The following is a 23,750-nucleotide window of genomic DNA, read 5'->3' as shown; positions in this document are numbered from 1 at the left end:
TCGCTTCCGCAATTGCGGAGAACGCGCTAGCGCACTAGCATTGCAAAGTCTGGGGTAAGCTGATCGCGGTTCATCGGCAGCAGGGTCTGGACGCGACTCAGATGCTTCGATGAATCAGTAGCCAGGTCCTCGGTATAAGTTCAGTCGCATCCCTGGCTTCGAGCGGCGTTTCCATTCTCTCGGTGTCTTTATACCCCATTACCTCCACTATCTCTGGAGACTGGATCGCATCTAAGTCATACTTTGCTTGCGTAGATTGGGACTGATTTCTCGGCTCTTTAATTCCAATATCTTCACTGCCATACTACATTACAGTAGAATCGCCTCCTCTCTTGACGGGACACTCATCCAACGTCATGGCGATCGAAACTGAAAAGCACGATATCGAAATGGCTGACAATCTGTCGACACACCCTCAGAAGAACGAAATTGCTCACACCGACGCCCTCGGGCTCCTCGACGATGAAATGCCACCGGGCTATTTCAAATCCTCCTTCTTTTTAGGGTCTATGCTCGCAATCGGCCTCGGTCTGCTCGCCGGTGTCGCAGGATTCGGCTACGCAGCGCCCATTCTCGGCCTCATAAATGCGGATGTAGGACCAGATCCTAACATCGTGTGGGTTGCGCTTGTGTATACACTCATGATCGCAGTCTCCCTCACTATAATCGGCCGCGTAACGGACATTTTCGGTCGCCGCTACGTCTTTATCGGCGGCGCAGCCTTCGGGCTTATTGGAAGTATCGTATGTGCGACTGCGAAGAGTGTTGGAGCGCTGATTGGGGGCGGGACCTTGATCGGGCTGGGTGCTGCGACGCAATTGTCGTATTACTACATCATGGGCGAGTTGGTGCCGATGAAGTATCGGTTCATTGGGAATGCGTCTATGGTAAGTCCCTCCTTTCCTGCTGTGTCTTCTCGTTCTGTTAATTCCTTACCCTCTTCCTGTTCTTTTACTCCCAACTAACCCTCCACCCAGTACATCTTCACCATCCCCGGCTCCGGCTTCGCCCCCGCCATCGGCAACGCCCTGATCCTACACACCAAGTCCGGCTGGCGCGGCCTCTACTACATCCTCATCGCCGTCAACGCGTGCTCCATGGCCTGCTTCGTCCTCTTCTACCACCCACCCACCTTCCAAATGAAGCACCGCAACGCCAGGAAACTCGCCTACGCCAAGAAATTCGATTACATCGGCTGCGTCGTCTACTCCGGTGGGCTCCTCATCCTCCTGCTCGGCCTCAACTGGGGCGGCAGCGTCTATGCCTGGAAATCGGCGCACGTGATCGCGACCATCGTCGTCGGCGCTGTGGCGCTAGCCGCGTTTATCCTATGGGAGACGTTTGCGAAGCTCGAGGAGCCGCTGGTGCCGATGCACCTCTTCAAGAACGGGCGGTGGATCGCGGCGGTGGTGACGAGCGGGTTGGGTGCGGGGTTGTATTATGCGTTTGCGATTGTGTGGCCGAGCATGGTGACGGTGTTGTATGCGGATGGCGATCAGATGTATGGGGGGATGCTGTCGAGCTTGGTGGGGCTGGGGATTATCCTGGGCGAGATCGTGAGTGGGTTCTGTGCGAAGGCGATTGGGAAGGTCAAGTGGCAGTGTACGGCGAGTTTTGCGATTGGGGGGGTATTGTTTGCTTGTGAGTACTACTGCTTCCTGTTTCTAGTTCAGTTTTGTGAGGGGTGTGGCTGATGTATGTTGCGATAGGTGTCGCGACGTGTACACCTGATACGAGAGCGAGAGCGTGTGTGTTGTCGTTCCTCGGCGTCTTCTTCATCGGCTGGAGCGAGTCCGTCGCTATCACGTTGACGACGATATCGATCAACAACCAACAGGAAATCGGAACCGCGGGTGGTGTAGCAGGCTCCATCCGCTTCCTCATCAGCTCCATCTCCGCCACTATTTACTCCGTCATTCTTAGCAACCGCCTCGCCGATACAATCCCTCAGAAAGTGATCCCTGCCATCGTCGGTGCCGGTCTACCCAATTCCAGTATCGCAAGCTTCCTCGCAGGCTTCACGACAGGCTCGTTCGAAGGAGTGGAGGGCCTAACACCACAGATCCTGGCTGTGGGCGCAAGGGCGTATAAAGTAGCGAATGCGGACGCGTACCGAACCGTGTTCTTGACCACAATCGCTTTCACGGGTATTGCCTTGATTGCCAGTATATTCCTGCCGAATGTGGAGGACCGGATGACCGGGAAGGTGGCGACGGCGTTGCACAATCGGGGAGACGAGAACGTGGTGGGTGCCTAAAGTGATTTGAAAACAGAGAAGTAAGAGTAGCGAGATTGAAAGGGAAAGGGGATTTGTTCGAGGTAATGGATATATATTTCAGGGGTATCATACTATCATCTTAATATGCCGCTTCATCGCAAGAAATGGATTAAGAGACGTCTTTTACATGCCGAGACGCCGCGTAAATGCTGCAAGAAAGGATTATTGGTGATCCACGGTCGTCTTCACAAAAATTCCTCTCGGGTTTACAGGCAGATTGTCGGTATTCCCCTTCACGGCGTTCTCTTCTCCCAAGTACTCCTCTGAACTCGTACCGCTGGCTGTGATTCTCGTTTCCACCCTCCCGTCCCGACTGCGGCCATCCATACTCTTCAACGCAATCTCATCCCCCATCTGCATGAACCCATCAGCCGTCGTGCTCCGCCCCGTGCGATTCGAGAGATACTGGTTTCCGATGTTGCTCTTGGTCCCGCTGGACAGATTCGAGATGGTGCGGAAGATCTTGTCGAATATGGGCCGGAGGGTGGGAGAGCATGACACGATGATGGCGATGCCCACTTCAACCACCGAGTAGATATGCGCGTCTTTTGCGTCGGTGGAGAAGTCTTTGAAATTGACGGTGGTAACAGCTACAACGCGGACAATACCAATGGCCATGGTCCTAATACCCCATCGCACATTAGTATTTTCGTATCTCAAACTGAGAATAAGCGCAGATTGGGGAAAGAAGGGGGAAGCAACGTACAGCATTCCAGTGCAGAAGATACAAACTAAGCCGATTTTGTTCGCGCGCGGGATCTGGAGCTTTGCGACCATTGGCATAGGTAGGAGGAGGATGACGAGATCGGTGAGGAGGTCGACGATGCCGACTGAGGCAAAGGCGGCGTTTTGGTTACCGCATTTCCCGCCTTTGACTTCAGGGTTCCAGTTCATTTCGATGGGTTGGCAGATCAGGATGCCAATTCTACTAAAGTTAGCAAATGACAGAGTGCTGTTGTTTCTGTGGGTTTATAATTACAAGAATGTCATTAAACCTGAGATCGATTAGTTTTTAGATCTTTGAAGTGTTTATGGCACTTACCCCAAGATGCTGCGAATCCCATAGCCACCCTCGCAGCGATGACAAAGGGGCGCACAAAGAATATCCTCGCCAACATCAGGCAAATGCTGCATTTTACCAAGCCCAAAGAGACGGCGTAGAGGACTTGGGAAGCTAGTGAGAACTGTTTTGGTGTTAATTCTATACAGGATGTTGGGAATCTAGACTTTTCTACCTTAAGGAGATTCGTTATTGTAGAGGCATTTAGCAAAGCAATATGATGACCAAGTCCCCCCATATAAACCACTAGAGCCTGTTAGAGACACTCTCCTCTGGTGCGTGTCGGGAGACCTACTCAAAAAGCTGATAACGATCATTATGTAGAAGAAAATCTAGGGATTTGTTAAAGGATGGTCTAGGGTGGCGATGCGTGTCACTGCACCAATGCTATGAGGAGAAAGTAATCCTCCACTTGCAATTGCATTCTCTTCATTTTCCGAGCATACAAACGGAAGCCCACCCATACGCCCGTCAATACAACCATTATGACATCAGTGGTTATGACGGAAGCACCACCAGAACTCGTCGGTATAATTGGACCGGGGAACTGCTCAGCAGTCTGCCTATGCTCCAAATCCAAGGGATCCATTCTGGATGAATAGGTGTGCAATGAGTAGAGTGAGGGTATTCACAAGAAAGAAGCTTGCAAGAGATCAAGAAGAAGCATTCAGCGACCCACAGTGTGGGAGACCCAGACATGATAAGCCTTGTCAAAGGCAGTAAGGGATCAACGAGTCGCAGACAGGGTACTTCCTCGAATTCATAAATGTGTGGCGAGTATTGGCAAGGAAGGGCTTTCATGCCTGAGTGGATGCATGGCTCTGACTGACGCCGTTTTGGGGCATCGCTGGGGAGTGTCCTGAGGGGTGCCATCTGCCGCATGCTTCCCTGGCTCGCTCACTCCCTCGTTCTCTGCTAACCTTGGAATAGAGTGCATGAACTAGTTCGCTCGAACTCCCGCCATCCACTCCCGCGGCCATTCGCCGCCTCTCTCGGTGACCGGCTCGCTTCTTTGGGACCGGCGCTGTGGCCGGTGCCGGGAGGCCCTTGGACCCCTAGAACTACGGCAGCGAGGCCGTCGCTGGAACGACTAGCGGCCGTGTTCAGGATATGCCTGCGGCTCGGAAATCAAAGGTAACCTTCTTGCTCAGGTGAGCGAAGGACGCTACACTACTGCACAGGTGGGGATGGAGTCCTGCCCCTAGTCCGTAGGAGCATTTGAGGTGGTATGATAAACTGGATGCACCGACGCACAAGATGATGGAGGGTAACTGTACCTGATCTAACTTCTTGAAGGACCGTCTTCCACAGCAGCGATCCTGAGATCCGTAATGGTGGAAAATGAACGTGACCGTCAATCCACCCACAAATGATTTACGATCTGGTGCACATCGCAGCGGCTGCTTGCCCAAGGCGTGCAAGATGTGCACTCCCTTACAAAATCCAGACTCTCACCTCTTTGCAATCGCTAGGGCCACTGGCTGTCAGCGCCGGTCGTGGCTTTCGTCCGATACAGAATTCAAGGTTCCTCGTGACGTTAAGACCTTGATCGCTTGCAACAGCGCCCTGGCGGTTTTGATACTCTCCAATTCGTACGCCATTCCAAACGGGCAGTCGGAATGTTGAAGTAAACTTCACGCTAAGGCAGGGCAACCCAGCAAAGAGACGCTACGAGCTACAGGCTGAGACACCTGAATCGCGACTTTCGGCGCTAGACGGCAAGTTTCAAACCCCCGCAGACGCGGAGACGAAGCCGGAAGCATCATAGGCACGGTAGGAGCCGGGATGGGATCTGGAGGCGGAGGAGAAAAGACGCAGTGGAGGTTAGTAACCGAGTGGATAGACAGATCTGGGCTAGGAACGGCACACGAACCGTCACGGGAGCCTTCAAGCAACCGTGGGTCCGTCTACCGCGGTGAGCGCTGGCATGTTGCGTGTCCGATTGGTGCCCGGTAACTTCCAGCCTTTAGTGGTAGGAGGAGAGGGACTAGAGAAAGGCGAAAAGCCGACTTGATATTCCGAACCTTGCCGGTATATATCTCATCAAGCCATTTCGTCGACACAGCAGCAGTTGCGGATAGTGGATGTATCACGTCCTTAGGCTCCTAGCGCTGAAGGATTCCAGAGCTGACGACACAATGGTGCCAGGGGCACTCGAATTTTCATCCTGCAACTCCACACGGTCCGCTCTTCCACCCAGCCATCCAGAGTGCGGGAGTTCCTTCTAGCCTTCCCGCAGTCCCCAACACCACGGCGTCGTAGCTAGTCCAGTCTGTGGGCGCTGGAAGTTCGAGTCCCGAGGTCGCGTACCCGAAATGCGCCACCAAAGGAAATGGGAGAAGAAGAACGAACCATCCGCTGCACGAGCCGTACCGAACTTTGGTAACTAGCTCACGCCGCCGTTTGTTAGTGACTGGCGGCGTCCGTGATTATGCCCGGACCAGATCGGTGAGGGAAGTGATGAGCAGCACTAACATCTAGTCTACCAGTGTTTTCCGTGAACATTATGTAAGCGGACGGGACGATTGCAACTTCGCGGAGCCTCCGAGGATCGACACTGCAAGCATGAAGTCAATCCAGCGGCATTCCGCAAGCCACACAAATCCCTCGGTTCAAGCACCATGCAAGGTGTTCAGGGATTGGGAAGAAAATAGCCCTAAACGGTGGGATCATGAAACACGCATGTGAACTCTATGAGCAAAGAAGCAGGCATTGAAGGTGTGGTACAACCGTATATACATTGTAGTACCGTATTAATGCCATTAGAGAAGGCTATATACACCCTCCAGCCAGTTTAAAAAATTTCAGAAAGTAATTGTTACTACCTCTTTACATAGAATTATTTAGTTCTTGCACGCCGCCGCAATTATCACCGCGGCCTGCTCCGCCATCGCGTACGTCGCCTGCTGCAAATGCGCAGTGATGACCACTGGAAACACGCTCGTATCTGCGATCTTCAGGTTCTTGACTCCGATGACGTTGAGGTTATTGTCGACGACTTTGCCCATGGCCGCAGTGCCCATGGGGTGATATGAGTTTCTACAAATTGTTAGTATCCTAACTCGAGGGTGTAGATAGAAATGAGTCGAACTTACTCGGAACTGTGTCTAGCCCTCGCATTCAAGTAATCGTCATCCGACGATAGCGTAATCGGCGCAAACCCATCCGCCGGCGTCTCTCCTTCGATAGTGGCATTACCAGTCGGCGTTCCAAGAAACAACTGCGCAACCCTCTGGATCCCGTGTCGGAAGTTCAGCTTGTCAACTTCGGTTGTGAAGTACTGAGGATCGATGATGGGATGGTCGGCTGGGTTGGTCGACGCAAGCTTGACCGTGCCCCTCGAAGTCGGCAACAGACCAACCATGGTGCTGATGATATGAGAGCCGTTGTACTGAATAACCGGATCCGCAGCGCTGGCGCCAGCATAGATGATGAGGGTTTCCATGAACGAACGCTTGGTCGCTAACAAGGGGTGGGAAGACGAAGGCACCTTGCCCTCGTCTTTCGTGATGGCGGCTATCAGTTGATCAGTGGGTAGAGACTCAGTCGCGACCCAGTCAGCCGGCACTCCGTCTCCGAACTGAGGCTCCGCGAAGAGAGGGTTGGTGCTTCCGAGAGCAACACCTTGCGCGGCAACCTCAGGGCGGAGCTTCCAGTACAGCGTTAGGAGCATGTGGTCTGCTAGCCCAGTGCCAACAGCGGGCGCATTGACGAGTTGCTTGATGCCGAACTCGTTCAATTCAGCGGTAGGACCGACGCCGGAGAGCTTGAGGAGTTGGGGCGTGCGGTAGGCGCCAGCAGACAGGATGACCTGTTTTTTTGCGTAGAACTCGGTTCCATTTGCAAGCTTCACCCCCGTAGCGAAGAGAGATCCGGCGACCTGAGAGATCAGGATTTTGCCGACGAGCGTGTTGGTAAGAACAGTGACACCGGCGAGGGGGTAGGCGGAGGAGGCGAGTTCACGGAGACCATTCTTGCGGTTCTCGTTGAGCTCCCCAAGTCCCAGCGGCGTGCCGTCGTTGGCATCTCCATCAGCGGGAGGTAGCAGACCGGCTTCCGCCCAGGCAGACTTGATGGTGTTGCGAAGAGGATAGTTGCGACCAGTTGAAGAGACAGAGGCGAACCACATGGGTCCTACGAAGCCGTGTTCTTCAGGGTTTGCGGAGGCGTTCCATGTATGTTCCACCTTGCGGAAGTAAGGCAGTTGGCCATTGTAGCTCCATTTCGAGTCGCCCACAGTACTGGCCCACAGATCGAAGTCATTCTCGTTACCACGGATCCATCCACCTGGTAGAGTGTTAGTGTCCCTTCTAGAAAGAAGACATCCCAACTTACATGAGTTGATAATCGTGCCTCCACCAAGACCCTTTCCAGCTGGGTTAGGTATAACCCTATTGTCCAGCCCCGTCTGCGGGACCGTAGTATCATTCCAACTCCATGGCGACGGCACCAGAAGGGCCTGATTGTCTGCATACGGAATGATAGTGTTCGTCGACACGTCCTCGCCCGCCTCAATCAAGAGGATCTTGAGTGACGTATTGTTCTGCAACAACCTGGACGAGATGACACTCCCTGCGAGGCCACCGCCCACCACAATCACATCCCAGAGATTTGCCAACATGATTACCGAGCTGCCAAGTTCAAAAGACAAACTCTAAAGGAAGGAGAGTTTGTTGGAACACGGGATACTAACGTGGCATCCACGAGGTATAAATTGAAGGGCCGGTACACCCAACGGCCGCATATCCGGCCCTCTTAGCGGCAGACGCAGAGCCACACAGACCTCTGGACCTATCTAGACGACATCCGGAATGAGTATTGAGCGGCGAGTCGTGGACTCGTAGTTTCCATAGCGGCGGAGGAGTGCTGTCGACTGCGGCACAACCCAATGCAAGGGTGCTGTGTCAGTGAGATGAACTGCTCTGGGATGCGGCTCGCTCGCTATACCGAGTTCATGGGGCAACCCAAAGTGTCGGAGACGATGGCGTGAGGGCTTCAGGAACGGGCGGAAATCACTTTCTCAGCGACTCTGTTGTGCATGTTCCGCAAAGAACGCTATCGAGCTTGGGGACCCCACTGGTCGGCTTCCAGTGCCCTCGTTCCGCTGCTCCCGAAGACGGGCCCTCGGGGCCGTAGTGGCGTAGACCGTAAGCTTGGAGGACGCTACGCAGGTACAAGTACGTACTCTCGGGCCCACGAGCATAAACGGCAGGTTCCCTAACATCCATGTCATCAATGAGCTTGTGGTTGTAGACCGCAAGGGAGACCCAGCTAGCATTCACTAGAGTGAACCGACCGTTGGAGCTACCCAGTGAAGGATGGTCCGCTACTGTTTCTGTGTAAGCACTGAAAACTCTGCCGATGTTGGGAAATCCATGGTCAGCGTCGTGCAAAGAAATCGGCAGTGACGATCAGAGCGATCAGAACGATCTTCTTCTAGTAAAAGAGTCCTGACTGCCACGTAACCATGAGACCATCTCCCGGAACAAACGAGAAAATCGTGCGGCAGATGGACATGTGGGTATCCACACGCCTCCATCTCCTTATCTCGGTGCTTCGTGGCCCAAGACACTAGTAGAGAGGCCACCAGTTTGGAGGGTCTGAAGCGAAGGTTTTCAATCTCTCGCATACGGGCCAACGAGGACGGCCTTGCTCTCAGGCTGCAGTAAGGTTGCTGAATAACAAGCGCTGTTTCCGACAAATAATGCAGCTGGAGCCGCCAGGTACTAATCCTCGGCTACCATCAAGCCTTCGGCGAATTAGTAGAACAAGTCGCCGAGCTATATTGAAGGGTGCCCAGGTGGCTTGCGAGGTGGAGAGCACCGCCACAAGAGGCGGTGCAGTCCCAAGTTCCAGGATCATGTTCACCACAAAGTAAAACACACCAGCCGTTTCACCACAGCCAAGCTCCTCACCAAAACAACCCACCACCTCATCCTCTCCCAGCCTCAACCTTCCAACATGGTGGAGGACGCCTCAGCCCTCGAATTCAAGTCCCGTCACGGCGACCCTTTCGCGTCTCAAGATGCTCCGAGCAGTTCAACCGACAATACTAGCAGCAACCCTGCCAACGACAACAAGCCCAAACCCGACATCTACACGCGCACAGACACTAGCACTACTCTTCCATGTCCAACCTTCTTACCGAGCCTGATTACGACGCCCCTGCCCGGCTTCGAAAAGAAGAGAAAAATAAAGCTCGAAGTCCCAATCGGATACCAAACTTCCGCCAGCGCCACGCCATGGACGAATGCAGCACCCGGCCCAGAGCTCCTACTCGCTCTAAACGTGCTGTCCAACGCCGCTTCGGGATCGCCCTCAGGATCCTGTTTCCCCCAACTCGGCAACCTCCCAGCAGAGCTCCGCCTCATGGTCTGGACCTTCGCTGCGTTTATCCCCCGTCGCTTAAACATCACTCACGAGCAGGAGCCCCGAAACGACGGCTCTTGTGCGGCGCCAGCGCTGCTCGCTGTATGCAGAGAAGCACGCGACGTCGCGTTGAAGTGCTATGGGTGGTGTTATCTAACCGTACTCAAAGGCGAAAAGCTCACAAGCAAAGTACGGTGGGCAATCAGGTCCTTCGACGACTACTTGCGGCTTGTCGACGAGAGGCAGGCCGAGCCGAGCTACGCTGTGGTACTTGTGAACCCGTATGCCGACTATTTTGTTAGTGGGGAAACCGACACGCGTGTGCTGGGGTGGCGGGGCTCGAAGAATCGGATTGAGTGTACGCTGCGTGCGTGGTGTGTGACGGAGCCAGCAGTGTTTCCGACGATGTGGCGTGAACGGGAGAAGTTCATATTTGAGAGGAAGGAGAAGGGCGGGAATATGATATGTTTGAAGCATTGGATGTACGGGGAGGGCCACCAGGTGCCGTCCAGAATGGAAGATTGGGAGAGGTGTAACTATAGGATTACGGGGGTGCATTCTGTCGAGGAGTGCTTGAGCAAGAGAGAAAAGGTCGTAAGATGGACTGACGACGAGTTGTACAGTACCTAAGCCACAAGTCTAGTTACATGAATGTAGCAGTCCTTGAGCTCGACTCTTGCCCGCTCGATACCACTGTCAGGAGTGGCCTAGCTGTGAGGTAAACAGTAAGTCAAGAGGCAGCTTGATTCATGCTGCGTTGACCTTGACATCGGCTTCAGATGTTTGTACGTTCCAGCACATGAATATACCTTTGCACGGGCTCCACTCTTGCTCGCTCAACACTACCGTCAGGAGGAGCCCAGCTGCGAGGTAAGTAACAGGTCAAAAGGCAGCCCAATCTCCACAACATCATTCTTTACATCGTGACTGGAGTTTTAAAAGCGAGCGGGGCCACCTCAAGCAGTGGTAGATGAATGTGCACAGGAGCCAGCTTTGACCATAATACCCATCGCCAGCATATAGCAGCATCAGCTTCATGACTGCTAATAGACCACATCATCTTCCCCCTCTCCCCACCCCTCCCTCCGCTCACAACGACTTCGCGAACTCAATCCCCGCCGCCCAATGCCACAACCGCGCATCCACAGTCTTCCCCTCCTCCGAATACTTCACCAACCTCGCATACAACTCATGAATCGGCACAACAACCCTCACAATAAACTCCCCCTCATCCAGCTGCTGCACCGGCGGCAGCTCCCCCTCCTTGACCTCCACCTCCACCGTCGCAAATTGCATATTCGCCGTCGTCATCCCCGGGTCGCTCACAATCGTGGGACTCATCCCCACCACCTTCCCCTCATACCCCGTCTCCTCGCGCAGCTCCCGCACCGCCGCCTGCTGCGGGGTCTCGCTCGCGTCGATCAGCCCCGCCGGCAGCTCAACGCAGATGCCGGCCGCGGGAGGGCGGAATTGTAGGATGATGATTGTGGAGGGCGGGGCGGTGGGCGAGCGTAGGATCGCGGCGATGGCGACGGCGTCGATGCCGGAGCTGCCGCGTGTTTTGCGCGAGGCGACTTCCCATACGCGTGCGACGCCGGCTTGGTCGACCCAGTCGATTTTTTGGAAGGAGATCCATTTTGCTTCTGAGGGGGGGAGGTCGGAGGTCTTGGTGATTTTGGCGGACATGGTGATGGAGCGGTTGGTGTAGAGGTTGGCGGTAGCGCGGGGGAGGGGTTTAGTGGGGTGGTGCTTAGAGCTGTAGCGGGTGAGGCTCTTGAGAGAGAGGCTGGATGACGCTCGTTGTAGGGATGTTGGAAGCCTGGAGGTGCGGATTCTGTGCATCAAGTTTGCGGCCTGAGGAAGGGTGTTGGCGTGTTGGAGGTAGGTTTAAGGTAGAAGGCTGAGGGAGATTTAAGGTAGAAGGCTGAGGGAGGTTTAAGGTAGAAGGCTGAGGAAGGTAAATACTCGGCTAGGTCTCGGGTTCTTGCCTTCGTTTCATCGCGTCATGGCCCTTGCTCCGCGATGGCACGCTCTCACGTTACAGCTTTAGGAATTTGAATCATCTTCATTTTGTAGCTGCAATGAAAGCGCTTGAACGATCGTTGAAAGACCTTAGTAATATGTGTAGGGCAGTCATTTTACATAATGCTGAACCTCGGGACACCTCCTTCGCACCACCCGCCTCACTTTTCGGCCTTCTAATCCAACTTCAAGCAGCAGCACGAGCTATGTGGTATAGATCATGGATGCCATGCCGCCCTTGGTGTACGAACAAGACGTTAGAGAAACGCAAACGCGTCGTCACCGTTGATCCGCGATAAAATAGTATGTGCTGGCATTATTGTCTCTGCCGGGTTAGATTGGGATCGAACCCATTTATACTTTCCATCACTTCGTTAAATCAGGCACTTCAGCAGGCCTCTCATGAGTTAATCAATGATGTCGATCAGGTTGTGTGTACTAACCGCTATCTAAAGGGTCCTCCTCCACAAAAGCAAGCTCATCACTAAACGCACAGTGAAAAATAGAGAAGAACCATATCCAAATCCAAGAGGCCTTCAGCCTAGGATTCTTACCCAAGAACCCTATAGCACAAGCAATGCGCCCAGGAACAATATGAAAAGAAAACGGGAGCCTTGACGGACTAGAAACCACATCGATCTCTCCCAAAGACATCAATCAGGCTTCCATTTTCAACGCCTCCCTCGCTGCCCGTTCCGAGGACCATTCGACTTCTGGCGTCCAGGAAAGAAAGAAACAGTCATCATCGTCAACGGAGACGGCGCGCCCACGCTTGGTGCAACACCCGGAGCCAACCCGATACCTGGCTCAACCTGACATCTCATCGCATACAGCTGGGACTGCGTGAGGGGTTCAGACGAGTATCCAGCCGCAACGCTATCCGTGATAGTCCGCTTCAAGAAGCCCACAAACCCATCTTTCGTTGGGGTAGCCAAGCCCATGTTCGTCAAGAATGTAGGGAAGTTCTTTACTTCACGAATTTCACGAATTTGCTTGGCCATCCGCTCCGCAGTGCCTTGAGGAGGCGCGCCGTGGTTGTCGAACATCTGCTCGCGAAGGTCCTCCAGCTTGCCAGACTTGCGAGCTGTCTTGTAGAAGAGATTGAGGAACATCAGGAGGCGGTAGGACGTCGTGGAAGCTTCAAAGGTCTTATCTAGGCGGTAATTCGAGCTTGATTCAGGCTCGATGTAGGCCAGCTCTGCCCTTCCGGCTCCTTTCCTATCTAGCATCCAGACGACGTTGCGCAAGGCGGCTTCCTTGATGACGGCAAGACTGAGCTCCTTTGTAAGGCCTTGGTCGGAGATCAAAGCAGCGACTAGAAGGAGACCAAGGTTGGGAAACTTGTCCTTCGAAGTAGCGCCTCCAAGAAACCCATCAATCATTCGGTTTGCGTCCCGAATAATTTGCTGGTTCTCGGTCGCGAGGCAGAGTAGCAAGTGGAAGAGGGCGAAGTATGCCTCCACAGCCTTCTCAGAGGCATGGTTCAAAGTGCTCTTCCTGCTAACCGACTCCGCGTCCTGGCTGAATTGAACGACGATGTTGTTCATGAAGTGATACAGCACGTACTCCGGGAAGACCTTGCTCAGAGTCGCCTTGCGGGAAAGCAGTTCAAGCGTGGCGTTGACGTCCAGCTTCACTGCGTGCCAATGTCGACGGTGGATCGGCAGAGGCAGCCAATGGTCGAAGGCCACGCCGTGGATGGATTTGCGGATCTTGTACTTCACAAAAGCCTCTCGGCTGAGTAGCTCGAACTCGGATGCAAACTTTCCTTCCTTTCCTTGGTGCAGGATTGCAACGCCAACGCCAAGCTTCGCATCCATAAAGCTCTCCCTGAGGGTGAAGCATTGCAACTCTCGGAGGCGGATGCAGTCGTTAGATTCGAGGACTGCTTTAACCTCCGGGAAAGTCTTCGACAGTTTAAGTAGGGCCTCGGTATCCAATCCCTCTACGACCTGCAAGAGCAGCTCAATTGGCAACTCTAGAAGGCGGTTTCGGGTCTTCTTCGCTTTGTCGTTAGATGCCTTGGCCCTTGGACGCCCGCTGGAAAGAGTGAGACTAGCTAGCTGGTCGGCAACGCTGCTGTCAACTGGTCGTGACTTTCCAAATCCGCACTCGTCGCACTTGTGTTTCGTGGACTTGTTCTCGACTCCCCAGCGCCGCATGTTATATTCTGCCTGCGCCTGGTAGTCTTTCAAGTCAACTCGTCCACCGTATTCCTGCTCGATGGTGCCTCCGGAGAAGAAGCTCAGAAGCTGGATGCAGATCGCCTTCAGCGTGTACGCGGGCGTCCATCCCTCCTCCGTGTTCAGAATCGATGCGCAGATGTACTCCCGGAAGACGTTCGGGTGCACGACCAAGGACTGCATAGAGACTCTGGGGGCAATGAGTGGATAATCCGGCGGGATCTCGACAGTGAGATGGAGTGCTCGGGATCCTTCCGGCTTCAGGATCAGGCAGATCTTCGTAAGGTCCTTATCGTTGATGTGGGTAGAGAAATGAGTGTATGGCTCTTTTTGGAGCTCGGCGATGTCGCGGAGGAGCCGCTGGTGGAGAGAAGGCTGCGCCATGACTGGGGATGTGGGAATACTAGTTTCAATGTAAGTACAATGGCTTCTCAACGTTTCCAGACACAAAAGTCAGTACACTGTCGAAACTTTCCAATTGCGATACAACGTAATCAAGGGAGCATTCATACTTGGTGAGATAGAGCGGATGCGCGCTCTGCTGCCAGCGAACTAAATGAGTGTCGACTGCGTGTTCCGCAAGGCTGAACACGTAGGGATAGTGCTGGCGGCGTAGTGATGGAGAAGTGCGCTGGGAACCTGGTGTACGAAAGGGATGGTCTTACTCTACTAAGTAGCCTTCCACGAAAGCTTTGGCCTCACCGGTGTCTTGGAAGTGAGTCAGGTTTCATTAGCCCTTTCCCACCGGTGGAAGGGCTGAGAGGGCGCACGAGGCAGCCTCGCTCCTCGAAGTTTTAAGAAGGCGCTTTTGGAAAGCCTTCAAGCTAAGCTAATAACCTACAGCTGTGATGTAGTTGTGTAAGTTTGCCTAATCCTTAGAGGGTTCGCGAGCTGAAGGTGTTTGCCTTCGATGCGTGGACGTGAATTTACGAATGGTCGCAAATCGGGCTTAGCGCGCACAGCCACGACGCCACATAAGCAGCCACATGGTTTTTTTCCGGGATCCTCTCCACCGCCTTTTCCATATCTCTCTCATTTAATATGATGACTACACGTCCTCTACAACGCTTCATCACTAGCAGACTGAGGAGATATAGACAGCGAGGTACCTCTCATGGCCGATATTTGGGCTGCAGACTGCGTTTCCTCCTAGCTGTTACTCTAACCTCTCGCCACTCGCACGCAAGTTATTGAAGCTGGACAGCATTGGCATCATCTCAGAGCAGTTTCCTTGAACACCGATCATCTCCCATGATCAGCTTCTACTTTTTGGGTAGGGAGCGTTTGCCGGGTCGGCTTTTGATTCCGTTGATGGCCCTTGAACAGAATCCAACCTAGCCAAGCCGGGAATATTGGTCAACTCGACAACGGTCGTCCTTGCAATGTGATCACTTGCTACCAACATCTTCAAAGCCAGGTCTGATTGGTTCGGTTCTCTACTCTACCAGTCTAGCCTCCTCCTTTACTAGGTCTTTCCATCCTGCATGCTCGCCGCTTTCTTCCCATCCAATTTCTTTCACGACCTATTGAGCGTCGTTCTGTCGCATGATTAGTCTTAATGATTCCCACCTCTATCCCATTCCATCGTTTGCTAGCTAGTGCTATACTCGCAATCGTCTCCAAAGCATCCCTTTCTTCCCTACGAAACATTGTGCTATCATACAATGAAGCTACCTTTCAAGCTCCATAGTGTTCACTCACAATGCCAAAATTTCTGCACATTGCTCCCTATGCGCACAACGCTGGGAGTATATAGCCCCTCATCTGGCTGATATGTGTCGTCAAAACACAGGAACCCTTCTATTGCCTCTTTGAACCTGTCACCCACTCACACTCACAGTTCCAAAATCACAGCTGGTAGAACTTTGTCTGCTTCCCCAGATCTAGATTTGAGTCCGAAAACGAAGTCGAGCTTAGATACGAACATGTCGGGGCAAACTACCAAGGGTGCCGGCAAACCCTTCAACCCTATTCTCACCCATGTAATGCTTCATCGCTCAGACGAGAAGACCACTACAACCGACAGAACGGTCCGCATCACTAACGCACATGACCCAAAGGGTGCAATACCCGTACCGAGCCCAACGAACGAAGTGGTCAATTTCGCCGATACGAAACCCGAATCTACCAAGACCACATCGACTGAATTAGACAAGACCCTAATCGCCACGCCCTCCCTCCTTCCGCCACCAAACCCACCCGCTCATAGCTGCCTTTCCGCACCTACAGCCACTAGCGCCGCTACCGGCGCGACGAAGACCTCATGGCTCACCTGCTGGCGCACAGCCAAGAGAGCCCGACTCCCTCCTAAAGACGCGCAAATTGCAGAGCTGAGCGAGAAAGCCCAAGTCCTGAACGTCCTCCTCGAAGAAACCGGCGACGATGCACTCATCGACCTCAAGAAGTCCCACGCTGAGATCACAAACCTCTACGAAATGATTGAGGCGTTCGAGCGCTTTGTCGCAGAATCCCGAGCGATAGCTGTTGAAGCTACTACTAAGGTAGAGCTGTATGAGGGCGCGAATACGGAGCTTGAGCGGACAGTTCAGGAGTTGAAAGAGGAGAATGACGCGCTTGAGGACAAGATTGAGAGGGCGTGGCGGCAGTTGGATGAGCAGGAAAACGCTTATGCGACTGATGGGAGGAAAACTAGCGACCAGATAGCTCAGCTGGATTTCAGGATTGGTCAGCTTGAGCTCATAGAAGAGGAGCGCGACGCGCTTAAGAAGGAGAACGGAGAGCTGATACAGCTGCATGAGACGATTGCGACGCTGCGCGCTGAAAACGAGCGGCTCCGAGCTGTCGAAGCCCAGCTTGAGAGAATGAGCCGCGAACTCGAAGATAAGGATGCCGAGATGCAGTCGCAGGCCCGCTGGCTTAGCACCACTCAGGTTGATATCGATTGGCAGAAAGAGAAGCTACAGGATCAGCTCAATAGCGAGTTTAAGGCACAGCGCGCTGAGACAGCCAAGGCTCAAGCGGCCGAACTTTCTAAGCTCAACAAGGCGCTCAATCAGAAAGATGACGAGCTTCAGGAAAAGGAAACGGATCTCGCAATCGAAATCAAGAAACGTGAGAAACTAATCCACGAGCTGCGCGAGAAGGATGAGGCTTACATGGATAGCCACACCAAGCTAGCCAAGTTGCATAGCGAGCTCGTGAATGAGCTCGCAACGAAGGAGGCGGAGAGCATGGCTAAGATCACTGGTCTAGAAGCCCAACTTAACGCCGAGTCCTCCAAGCTCGAGAGCGTGGAGAAAGATTACAGCACCGCCCTTGACGAGGCACTCAAGGTCGCTAAAGAGTTCGAAGACCTTCGTGAGGAGAAGCTCGCAGTTGAGCGAGAGCTCATGAAAGTTCATCATGAGCTCGAGCTACTGAGGATTGAATTCGATGGCCAGAATGTCGAGATTGGGATACTCTAGAAAAGCATTACCAAGGATCTAGATGCTCGTGAAGCCTCAGCTGGCCGGGTTGAGGAACTTAATGGAGAGATCGAGGGGCTAAAGAAGGATCTGGAACAGCGTGATGAAGACTTCCAAGCGCTAACTGCGCACGTTGACTCGCTGGAAGGCTTTATGACCGAAGAACGCAAGAAGCATGCTGCTGAGATCGACGCTCTTCAGCAGAAGAAGAAGATTCCGCTCACGGTGAGAGACATTCAACATCGAAAGGAACTCGCTGCCGCTGACAAGAAAATCCAGACCGTCGAAGAGGAGAACGCAGCGCTGAAGAAGAAGGTTGCCGAACTCTCCCTCAAGGTTCCAATCACACCTCGACGGGGTGCAGCTCCGGCTCTTGCTTCTTCCGATCGGCCATCCTCTATATCCAGCCGCTCAGGCAACTCTCAAGCATCTTAAGTACTCTGATCCCTGCCTGTACAAACACACGGGGTTGCTGACGATCGCGCCTGAGGGAGGCGGATAGATATGATATCCTTTCCTGCGCTTCATGACACTGATTCTGTTCCCTCTGATGATAATATACCTCGGAGCTAGATAATAGCTAGCCTGCAGGTTCTCTTGAACCACCTTTTAGTGCCATCTAAATGAATAGATGGTATGTATGTCTAATATCATAGGTAATGATAACACAGTTTTCTAGAAAGATATGGTCTTTGATGGCTTGGTGAGACGTGAAATGATAATTAACAGGGACCGTGTGGGTTCAAATGCACGCATTAGGTCTGTAACCTTCGCTATAAGTTCTGATATATGGAATGGTTTCGTGACCACGTCGACTTGGGACATATTGCGTTCATTTTGGAGACATACTGTTACCCAGCACGCCGGTTCTCATCGTCCTCTTAGCTTCGGATCCTCAGATTTGATGTCTCATCCACCCAATCGCCCTCTCATGCAGCGAGTGCCCAGACGTATAGTTCTCCTAGTCTCAATATCAGTTCCCGCATGAGGACCTACTGTGAGCAGGCTTAGTAGTAGTGTCCAAAGTAAACACGACAACTTTTCTTGTACGTACCACTTTATATTTTACCACTTTCTCATCCCTTGCCTCATCGCTCGTACCCAAAACCCCGGCACTGACTCGTCTTTCGTCATTCAAGCCGTCGCCAAGTGGCATGTTCGCCTACATCCTGCGATATCTTCCCGCACTTATTCTCTTTCAAGAAACGGAGCGTAGGGTCCAACTAGGAGGATTTCGTCGACGCCGAGGAACCGCCGTTGGAACTAGGGGATGAATGACGTCTTGAGGACGAAATGAAGGAAGAAGGTCGCAGAAGGTGGCCTACACCGCGTTCCGACGGTGAGTGATATCTTAATCCCTGTTTGCACTTCAACAGGTCATTTTCATTCTTCCCTTTCTTCCCACATCTAAAAAATATAACTAAACTAAGACCAACCCTCAACTTCACGCAAAGGAGCGCCACAAAAGCCACTCTAATAATATGTGTAAAACTGACGTCGATAGTATTTCCGGATTCAATCACGAAGCTTCTCCATCCAGAACTAGACGATTCCACTTCCGCTTCCCCTTGTCCCGCATCGCGGCCTGGGACTGGCTGGCTTCAGTCCTCCTAAGCTGCACCCTGATATGCTTGCGTAGTTTTGGAGGCCACCAATACCATTAAGGAGAAGAGATGACTAAAGGATCAGCATTTCCGTAGCAAGCTTTAGTAAGATCTCACTTACAACTAAGAATAGTGTCGGTAGTGATCCGTCCAACCCTCAATCCGTTCGCTGGGTGGATTGATAAACTAAAATTCCGCCATTTTGGGTAGACTTGGCGGCATGCAACTATCATGCACGACGGTAATGTTCGCTTCGAGCTCAGCTCTGACTTCAATTGCGGTACAGAAGTTAAATTTTAGTGGCTTCATCATCATAAAGCTGAGAACGCTTAGGACAAGCAAATCAAATCAAGTGGCGTTTTATGGATAGCATCTTATTTGCTATAGCATAGCTCTGATATACACCACTGTTCAAGGACGTTTCAGCTCGAGAAACATTTCAGCCACCCCCGCACATGCCGCCCACCGAATGCAAACCACCGCAGTTCAGCTCCAGAACTTCTCAGCCAGCCACAACCGCCATCAGAAACGTGCTCGACCTGAATCCAGACCAGGCCGAAAAGATCTCGCTTATTCCACCAAAAGGCTTCTGGATTAACCATGCAGGAAGCCCATGCCGAAGCCCCCAGTGGAAGTCCCATGCGGAAGCCCCTAGTGGAAATCCCAAAGTCCATGGCAGTTCCAAAATTCCATACGCACGTACCACCTTCAGTCGTATATGCAAACTAGCCCATCTAAGGTTAAGAATAAAAGCTAGGTGAATCCGTGGCCGTTACACACAGAAAGAAAAAAAGTCGAGCAAAAGGGGCATAGAAGCTTACGCACTCATCGCTTCGCCTTTCGCATGCGTACTTGCCAACCCCGCAACTAAGCCGATGCTATCGTGTTAAGGATAAGAGGGTGGATAGAGTGTGACTGATAGCCACAGGCTGCATCAGAATACGACTTCATAACGTACTTCTTGCGTGACCATGCAGCATACACCTATGTTCAGCCAACCATGTTTGACGTGCAAGAGTACACCAGTATTCGTTCTGGGTTTCATGCAGAAAGCCTCATGGTTTGGGCTGGCGCTCGCTTTGCAATCTGGACCCTCACACGAGACACCTCAATGCAAGCGTTCCTTTTTCTAGCATCTCCACTGCATGCATCGTGCTACCACATCCGCCATAGAGAGTCTTTCTATCAAACCACGTGCTGTCGGCTCATTTCAGCTCGGTTCAGCTCGTTATCGAGCTAAACATCTTTCTCTGCTTCCAACTTGAACTTCCTTCTCTGTCCAAGGTATAAAGTCTTGCTGTGTCCACAGCCCAACATCATCTTCTACCATCCACAACCGCATCTTCACTAGCAGACCACCAAACTCATCAAGCAAACCTCCCAGCACCATGCCAGACCCCACCACGACAACCCCTGGTGCGACCAAGGTAAAAGCACCATAAACTGCCACGCTCACAGCACTGATGTGTCTTCTAGTCTACGGACCCGAGGTCGGCTGTCATATCCGGGTGCATTGTGGACGGCAAAAGCACGATCTTCTACACCGACGAGCACGGCTTCCTGCACACCCTTCAAAACAAAATCAATTCGGATGTGGAGCCGCTCGCGACTCAAGGCCGAGTAGCTTACGACGATAACATTCTGACGCTCGGCGGCCAGAACGTGAAGTCCCTTACTAGGGACATTGCCGCTATCTCGTTCCCACTGGCAGGTGCCAACTTCACTAGGGTACGTCCTCCTTACTTCCTCATGCGCGGCCGGCCTTGGATGCTGAACTCCATGATAGTCTCGATTGTATTACATCGACACCAACAGCACCTTGCAGGAGCTCCAGAAGGAAGGCTCAGAGGACTGGAAAGTCGGCCAGCTGGGAAAAGACCTTGGCGTCATTGTCAAGAAGCACAGCCCCATCACCGCGTTCTTGAGCGTGAACTCGGATTCCATCAAGGTGTACTACTACAAGGATGGTGCCCAGGGGGGCAAGCCTTATGTTGCTTTCTGGAATGGGACCAGCAAGAAGTGGTTCACCGAGTACACGGGGTGAAGAGTGCCGATTGCTGTTGAATATTGATCTGTCTTACTGTCCTTTCAGGCCTTTTCCTTACTTAATGAAATTGCGGAGAACTCTGGGAATTTGCTATGGAGGAAGTTGGGCTTGGATAGGTAACAAATCAAGCATCGTTTATGCTGTCTTCTCAAATTGAGGCTGGGCTTTTTAATGACGAGATTGTCGACCTTGTTTTGAGGCCTCCCTTTTCCATCGCTCTTCGCCCACAAGGCAGGCAAATTCCTGAAGCCGCACTCGTGCAGCCAATCACAAGGATTTGGCCGTTTGTCTAACCTGCGGCATATAAAACTTCATACGCCGCTCGGAATTCTCACGTGGCCTTGAAAAATATGACGTTTTGCCTACTATGTGGAGTAATACAAAAAGGGTAAATATAGAAATGACGATAGCTGTAGTACACCCAGACCTAGGGGCCCATCCTCCCACTAGCTATCAATCAAGCAAACTTGGAAAACACAACGGGTACCTAGCAGCTCGGAGATTATTTGCTATCTGTTCTAGGCCCCCTATGCAATTGCTCCGAGCGGGACCACGCCTGGAGTAGGACTGAGTGGTATTGTAATGGGACCATTGAACGTAATTGACTTCAAATCTTTCAAAGCTGAAGCCAGTGCACCCCAAGCTGTCGGATCATCATCTATCCACCTCTGCAACATTCCCCGCTCGTAGTCACTTCCGCGGTCTTCTCTAACCATTGTTGGCTGTCCGTCAACGGTGCCTTCCCATTTCCAGGGCACGGTGTCCGGAAGGTTCTTATTAAATTGCGAGTACTGGAACTTTCGAGTCTTCAGTGGTTCAGGTAGGGTTCTGGTATTCGGATCGGCAATCTCGTCGAAATAACGGACCGTGTAATGGATAGTCTCATTGCTGTTGCCATAAGGGTTATCCTTGCCTTTGATCCCGCTCTTGCCGACCTGCCGGATGTGTTTGCCCCGGAGCCGCCAGCCAGCAAAGGAGTTATACTTCTCTGCCCCGATGATATTTTTAACGCCGGTGTGGTGGCGAGAAGGAATAGTTTTCAACGGGGCGCCTTCGGCGGTATCGTTCCAGATTGCGAGTTCTTTGAACCGAACTCCGGCCTCGAGTCGGCTGATCATCCAGCAGAAGGAAATTTTTGAAAGTCCAGAATTGACATTGCCGCCGCCTACGTCTCCGTGGCTTCCCAGAAACCAACACTGCCTGAGCTGGTTCTTGCGAATGCTTGTGAGGAGTGTTGGCTTGAAGTCCTTCCGTTTTTCGTCCAAGGCGAGTGCATGATATGCTTGTTCGACATTTGGCGGCAGTTGATCCCCGACAAAGCTGAATGGCTTCTGGTATCCGCTAATTAGGGAGGACTTCAAAGATTCGCCAATTAGAGACGACTTCAACGATCCAACTGTATCCTATACTCCGTACAATTTGATCCTAATCCCGTCCTTAGGTTTGCGCAGTCTGTTCAGATCTTGCAGGTTTTGGCAACACTTCAGCAGCTCGTCATTTTTAGATCCTGCACGGGTGTTGCACCAGAGGTCGAATACTTTCGGCAGCTCCCTATTCACCCAAGAGTTCTCGATCAAGCCAACATCGTAGAGTAGTCGAGCAAGGCATTGCACCGTGTAGGCTCCTCTGGAGAATCCAATCAGGACAATTTGATCCTCTTCGTCGACGCATAGCGCGCAGAGGTTCTTGTAAGCTTCCCGGAGTTTTCGCGAAATACCTTTCCGCTGTCAGCATTATGTACATACTCGAGAGAACCAAAGCGGCTAGCTCTTACTTTTGCCGGTTGCGCCCTCGTAAAGACTTCCAGAGAGCGTTGTTCCAGTACCAATACCGTCTAGGTAGATGGGTATTTGCTCATACTGCCGCTCTTTCCCCCGATCATCGACGGAATCCAGACAGCTGATGAATTTAGTCACGTTGGTGAATGGGTCGTTCGTCTCTCTGTCATTCCAAGTGCCATCACAACAAAGGATGATGCGACGGTGAACGATCAGTGCGCCTCTTGATTGCTCTCTGTTTCCAAAGATCTCATCTGGGTCCGGTATTGGTGGATCGGCCATGATCCTAGATTCCTATGAGTATATTGTTCCAAGCCGAAGGACCTGTAGACTAGATGGATAAGGAAGCCCAGCAAGTATGGGAAAAGATGTGATTTGATAGGTGGCAGGTAGTATTCCAGGGTTGAAGGTGAGGTTAGGGAGGCTTGAAAAGTGACGTTGGTGTTGGTGTTGGGCCCATGTGCTCCTTTAATGTAGATGGTTGGCTACGAACTCTATCCATCCAAATCACCAGCATAATCCGCGACTGCACAAGAATAGAAACTTCAGCCGCAGAGGGGTCCTGATTTTGGTGATATTTTGAAGCTAGCCCAATCATATTATTCTCAATGGTTGGTGGCGCGGCGTCTGCTTGCAGCTGAATGATTGTATGCATTGGAAGTTGACATGGCTCAAGATGATTGGCCCATTCAAAGACTGGCACTTAGCAAGGCTGAGAAACACCCCTGCTCAGTGGCCCAATTGTAAGCATCTAGGTCTCCATATTCCGACAAGACCTGGGACTCGAGTGGCTGGCAGATCACTACCACATTGCCTTGTTGCCTTGTTGCCTTCATTCAGCCTCACCCGATCTACTCCCGGTCACGCTTTTATCTGAACTCTGTCTCGACATTCAACAGTGCAATTCTCCATTTAGCATGCCAAATGTCTCAAGTCCCGAGCCTAATATAGACTTGGGAATTATGCCCACACAATAGTCAACTC

The 23,750-nt window shown here is 52.3% G+C and overlaps 8 protein-coding genes across 8 annotated transcripts; 3 read left to right on the top strand and 5 right to left on the bottom strand.

Moving 5' to 3' along the window:
* Positions 1-296: 296 nt before the first annotated feature.
* On the top strand, positions 297-2,396 carry BDZ99DRAFT_452283 (MFS general substrate transporter). The gene is made up of 3 exons (XM_033718261.1): positions 297-887; positions 978-1,641; positions 1,710-2,396. Exons 1-3 carry the CDS (start codon positions 357-359, stop codon positions 2,255-2,257), a joined length of 1,743 nt encoding a protein of 580 aa, XP_033571315.1. The 5' UTR covers positions 297-356; the 3' UTR covers positions 2,258-2,396.
* A 44-nt stretch (positions 2,397-2,440) lies between these two features.
* Positions 2,441-3,927, bottom strand: BDZ99DRAFT_575572 (uncharacterized protein; the record flags this gene model as incomplete). Its single annotated transcript, XM_033728485.1, has 6 exons — positions 2,441-3,203; positions 3,258-3,273; positions 3,321-3,462; positions 3,514-3,584; positions 3,634-3,670; positions 3,721-3,927. 6 exons carry the CDS (start codon positions 3,925-3,927, stop codon positions 2,441-2,443), a joined length of 1,236 nt encoding a protein of 411 aa, XP_033571314.1.
* A 2,158-nt stretch (positions 3,928-6,085) lies between these two features.
* BDZ99DRAFT_452276 (glucose dehydrogenase) lies at positions 6,086-7,959 on the bottom strand (the record flags this gene model as incomplete). The annotated part of the gene is made up of 3 exons (XM_033718260.1): positions 6,086-6,377; positions 6,434-7,625; positions 7,674-7,959. 3 exons carry the CDS (start codon positions 7,957-7,959, stop codon positions 6,182-6,184), a joined length of 1,674 nt encoding a protein of 557 aa, XP_033571313.1. The 3' UTR covers positions 6,086-6,181.
* A 1,194-nt stretch (positions 7,960-9,153) lies between these two features.
* Positions 9,154-10,567, top strand: BDZ99DRAFT_155403 (uncharacterized protein). The gene has a single exon (XM_033712833.1). It carries the CDS (start codon positions 9,300-9,302, stop codon positions 10,335-10,337), a length of 1,038 nt encoding a protein of 345 aa, XP_033571312.1. The 5' UTR covers positions 9,154-9,299; the 3' UTR covers positions 10,338-10,567.
* A 229-nt stretch (positions 10,568-10,796) lies between these two features.
* On the bottom strand, positions 10,797-11,393 carry BDZ99DRAFT_398371 (ADP-ribose pyrophosphatase; the record flags this gene model as incomplete). Its single annotated transcript, XM_033716089.1, has 1 exon — positions 10,797-11,393. The coding sequence occupies one exon, from the start codon at positions 11,391-11,393 to the stop codon at positions 10,797-10,799; it is 597 nt and encodes a 198-aa protein (XP_033571311.1).
* Positions 11,394-12,136: 743 nt separating this feature from the next.
* Positions 12,137-14,303, bottom strand: BDZ99DRAFT_467628 (uncharacterized protein). The gene has a single exon (XM_033721059.1). It carries the CDS (start codon positions 14,294-14,296, stop codon positions 12,401-12,403), a length of 1,896 nt encoding a protein of 631 aa, XP_033571310.1. The 5' UTR covers positions 14,297-14,303; the 3' UTR covers positions 12,137-12,400.
* A 6,026-nt stretch (positions 14,304-20,329) lies between these two features.
* Positions 20,330-21,120, top strand: BDZ99DRAFT_502737 (uncharacterized protein; the record flags this gene model as incomplete). The annotated part of the gene is made up of 3 exons (XM_033723915.1): positions 20,330-20,368; positions 20,418-20,669; positions 20,728-21,120. 3 exons carry the CDS (start codon positions 20,330-20,332, stop codon positions 20,983-20,985), a joined length of 549 nt encoding a protein of 182 aa, XP_033571309.1. The 3' UTR covers positions 20,986-21,120.
* A 395-nt stretch (positions 21,121-21,515) lies between these two features.
* BDZ99DRAFT_502736 (uncharacterized protein) lies at positions 21,516-23,048 on the bottom strand (the record flags this gene model as incomplete). The annotated part of the gene is made up of 3 exons (XM_033723914.1): positions 21,516-22,391; positions 22,527-22,705; positions 22,763-23,048. 3 exons carry the CDS (start codon positions 23,046-23,048, stop codon positions 21,516-21,518), a joined length of 1,341 nt encoding a protein of 446 aa, XP_033571308.1.
* Positions 23,049-23,750: the final 702 nt, after the last annotated feature.

Source organism: Mytilinidion resinicola (genome assembly GCF_010093595.1).
Source record: "Mytilinidion resinicola strain CBS 304.34 unplaced genomic scaffold BDZ99scaffold_23, whole genome shotgun sequence".
Classification (NCBI taxonomy): domain Eukaryota; kingdom Fungi; phylum Ascomycota; class Dothideomycetes; order Mytilinidiales; family Mytilinidiaceae; genus Mytilinidion; species Mytilinidion resinicola.
Note: the sequence above shows the minus strand (reverse complement) of the source record. Positions and strands in the feature narration are given on the sequence as shown.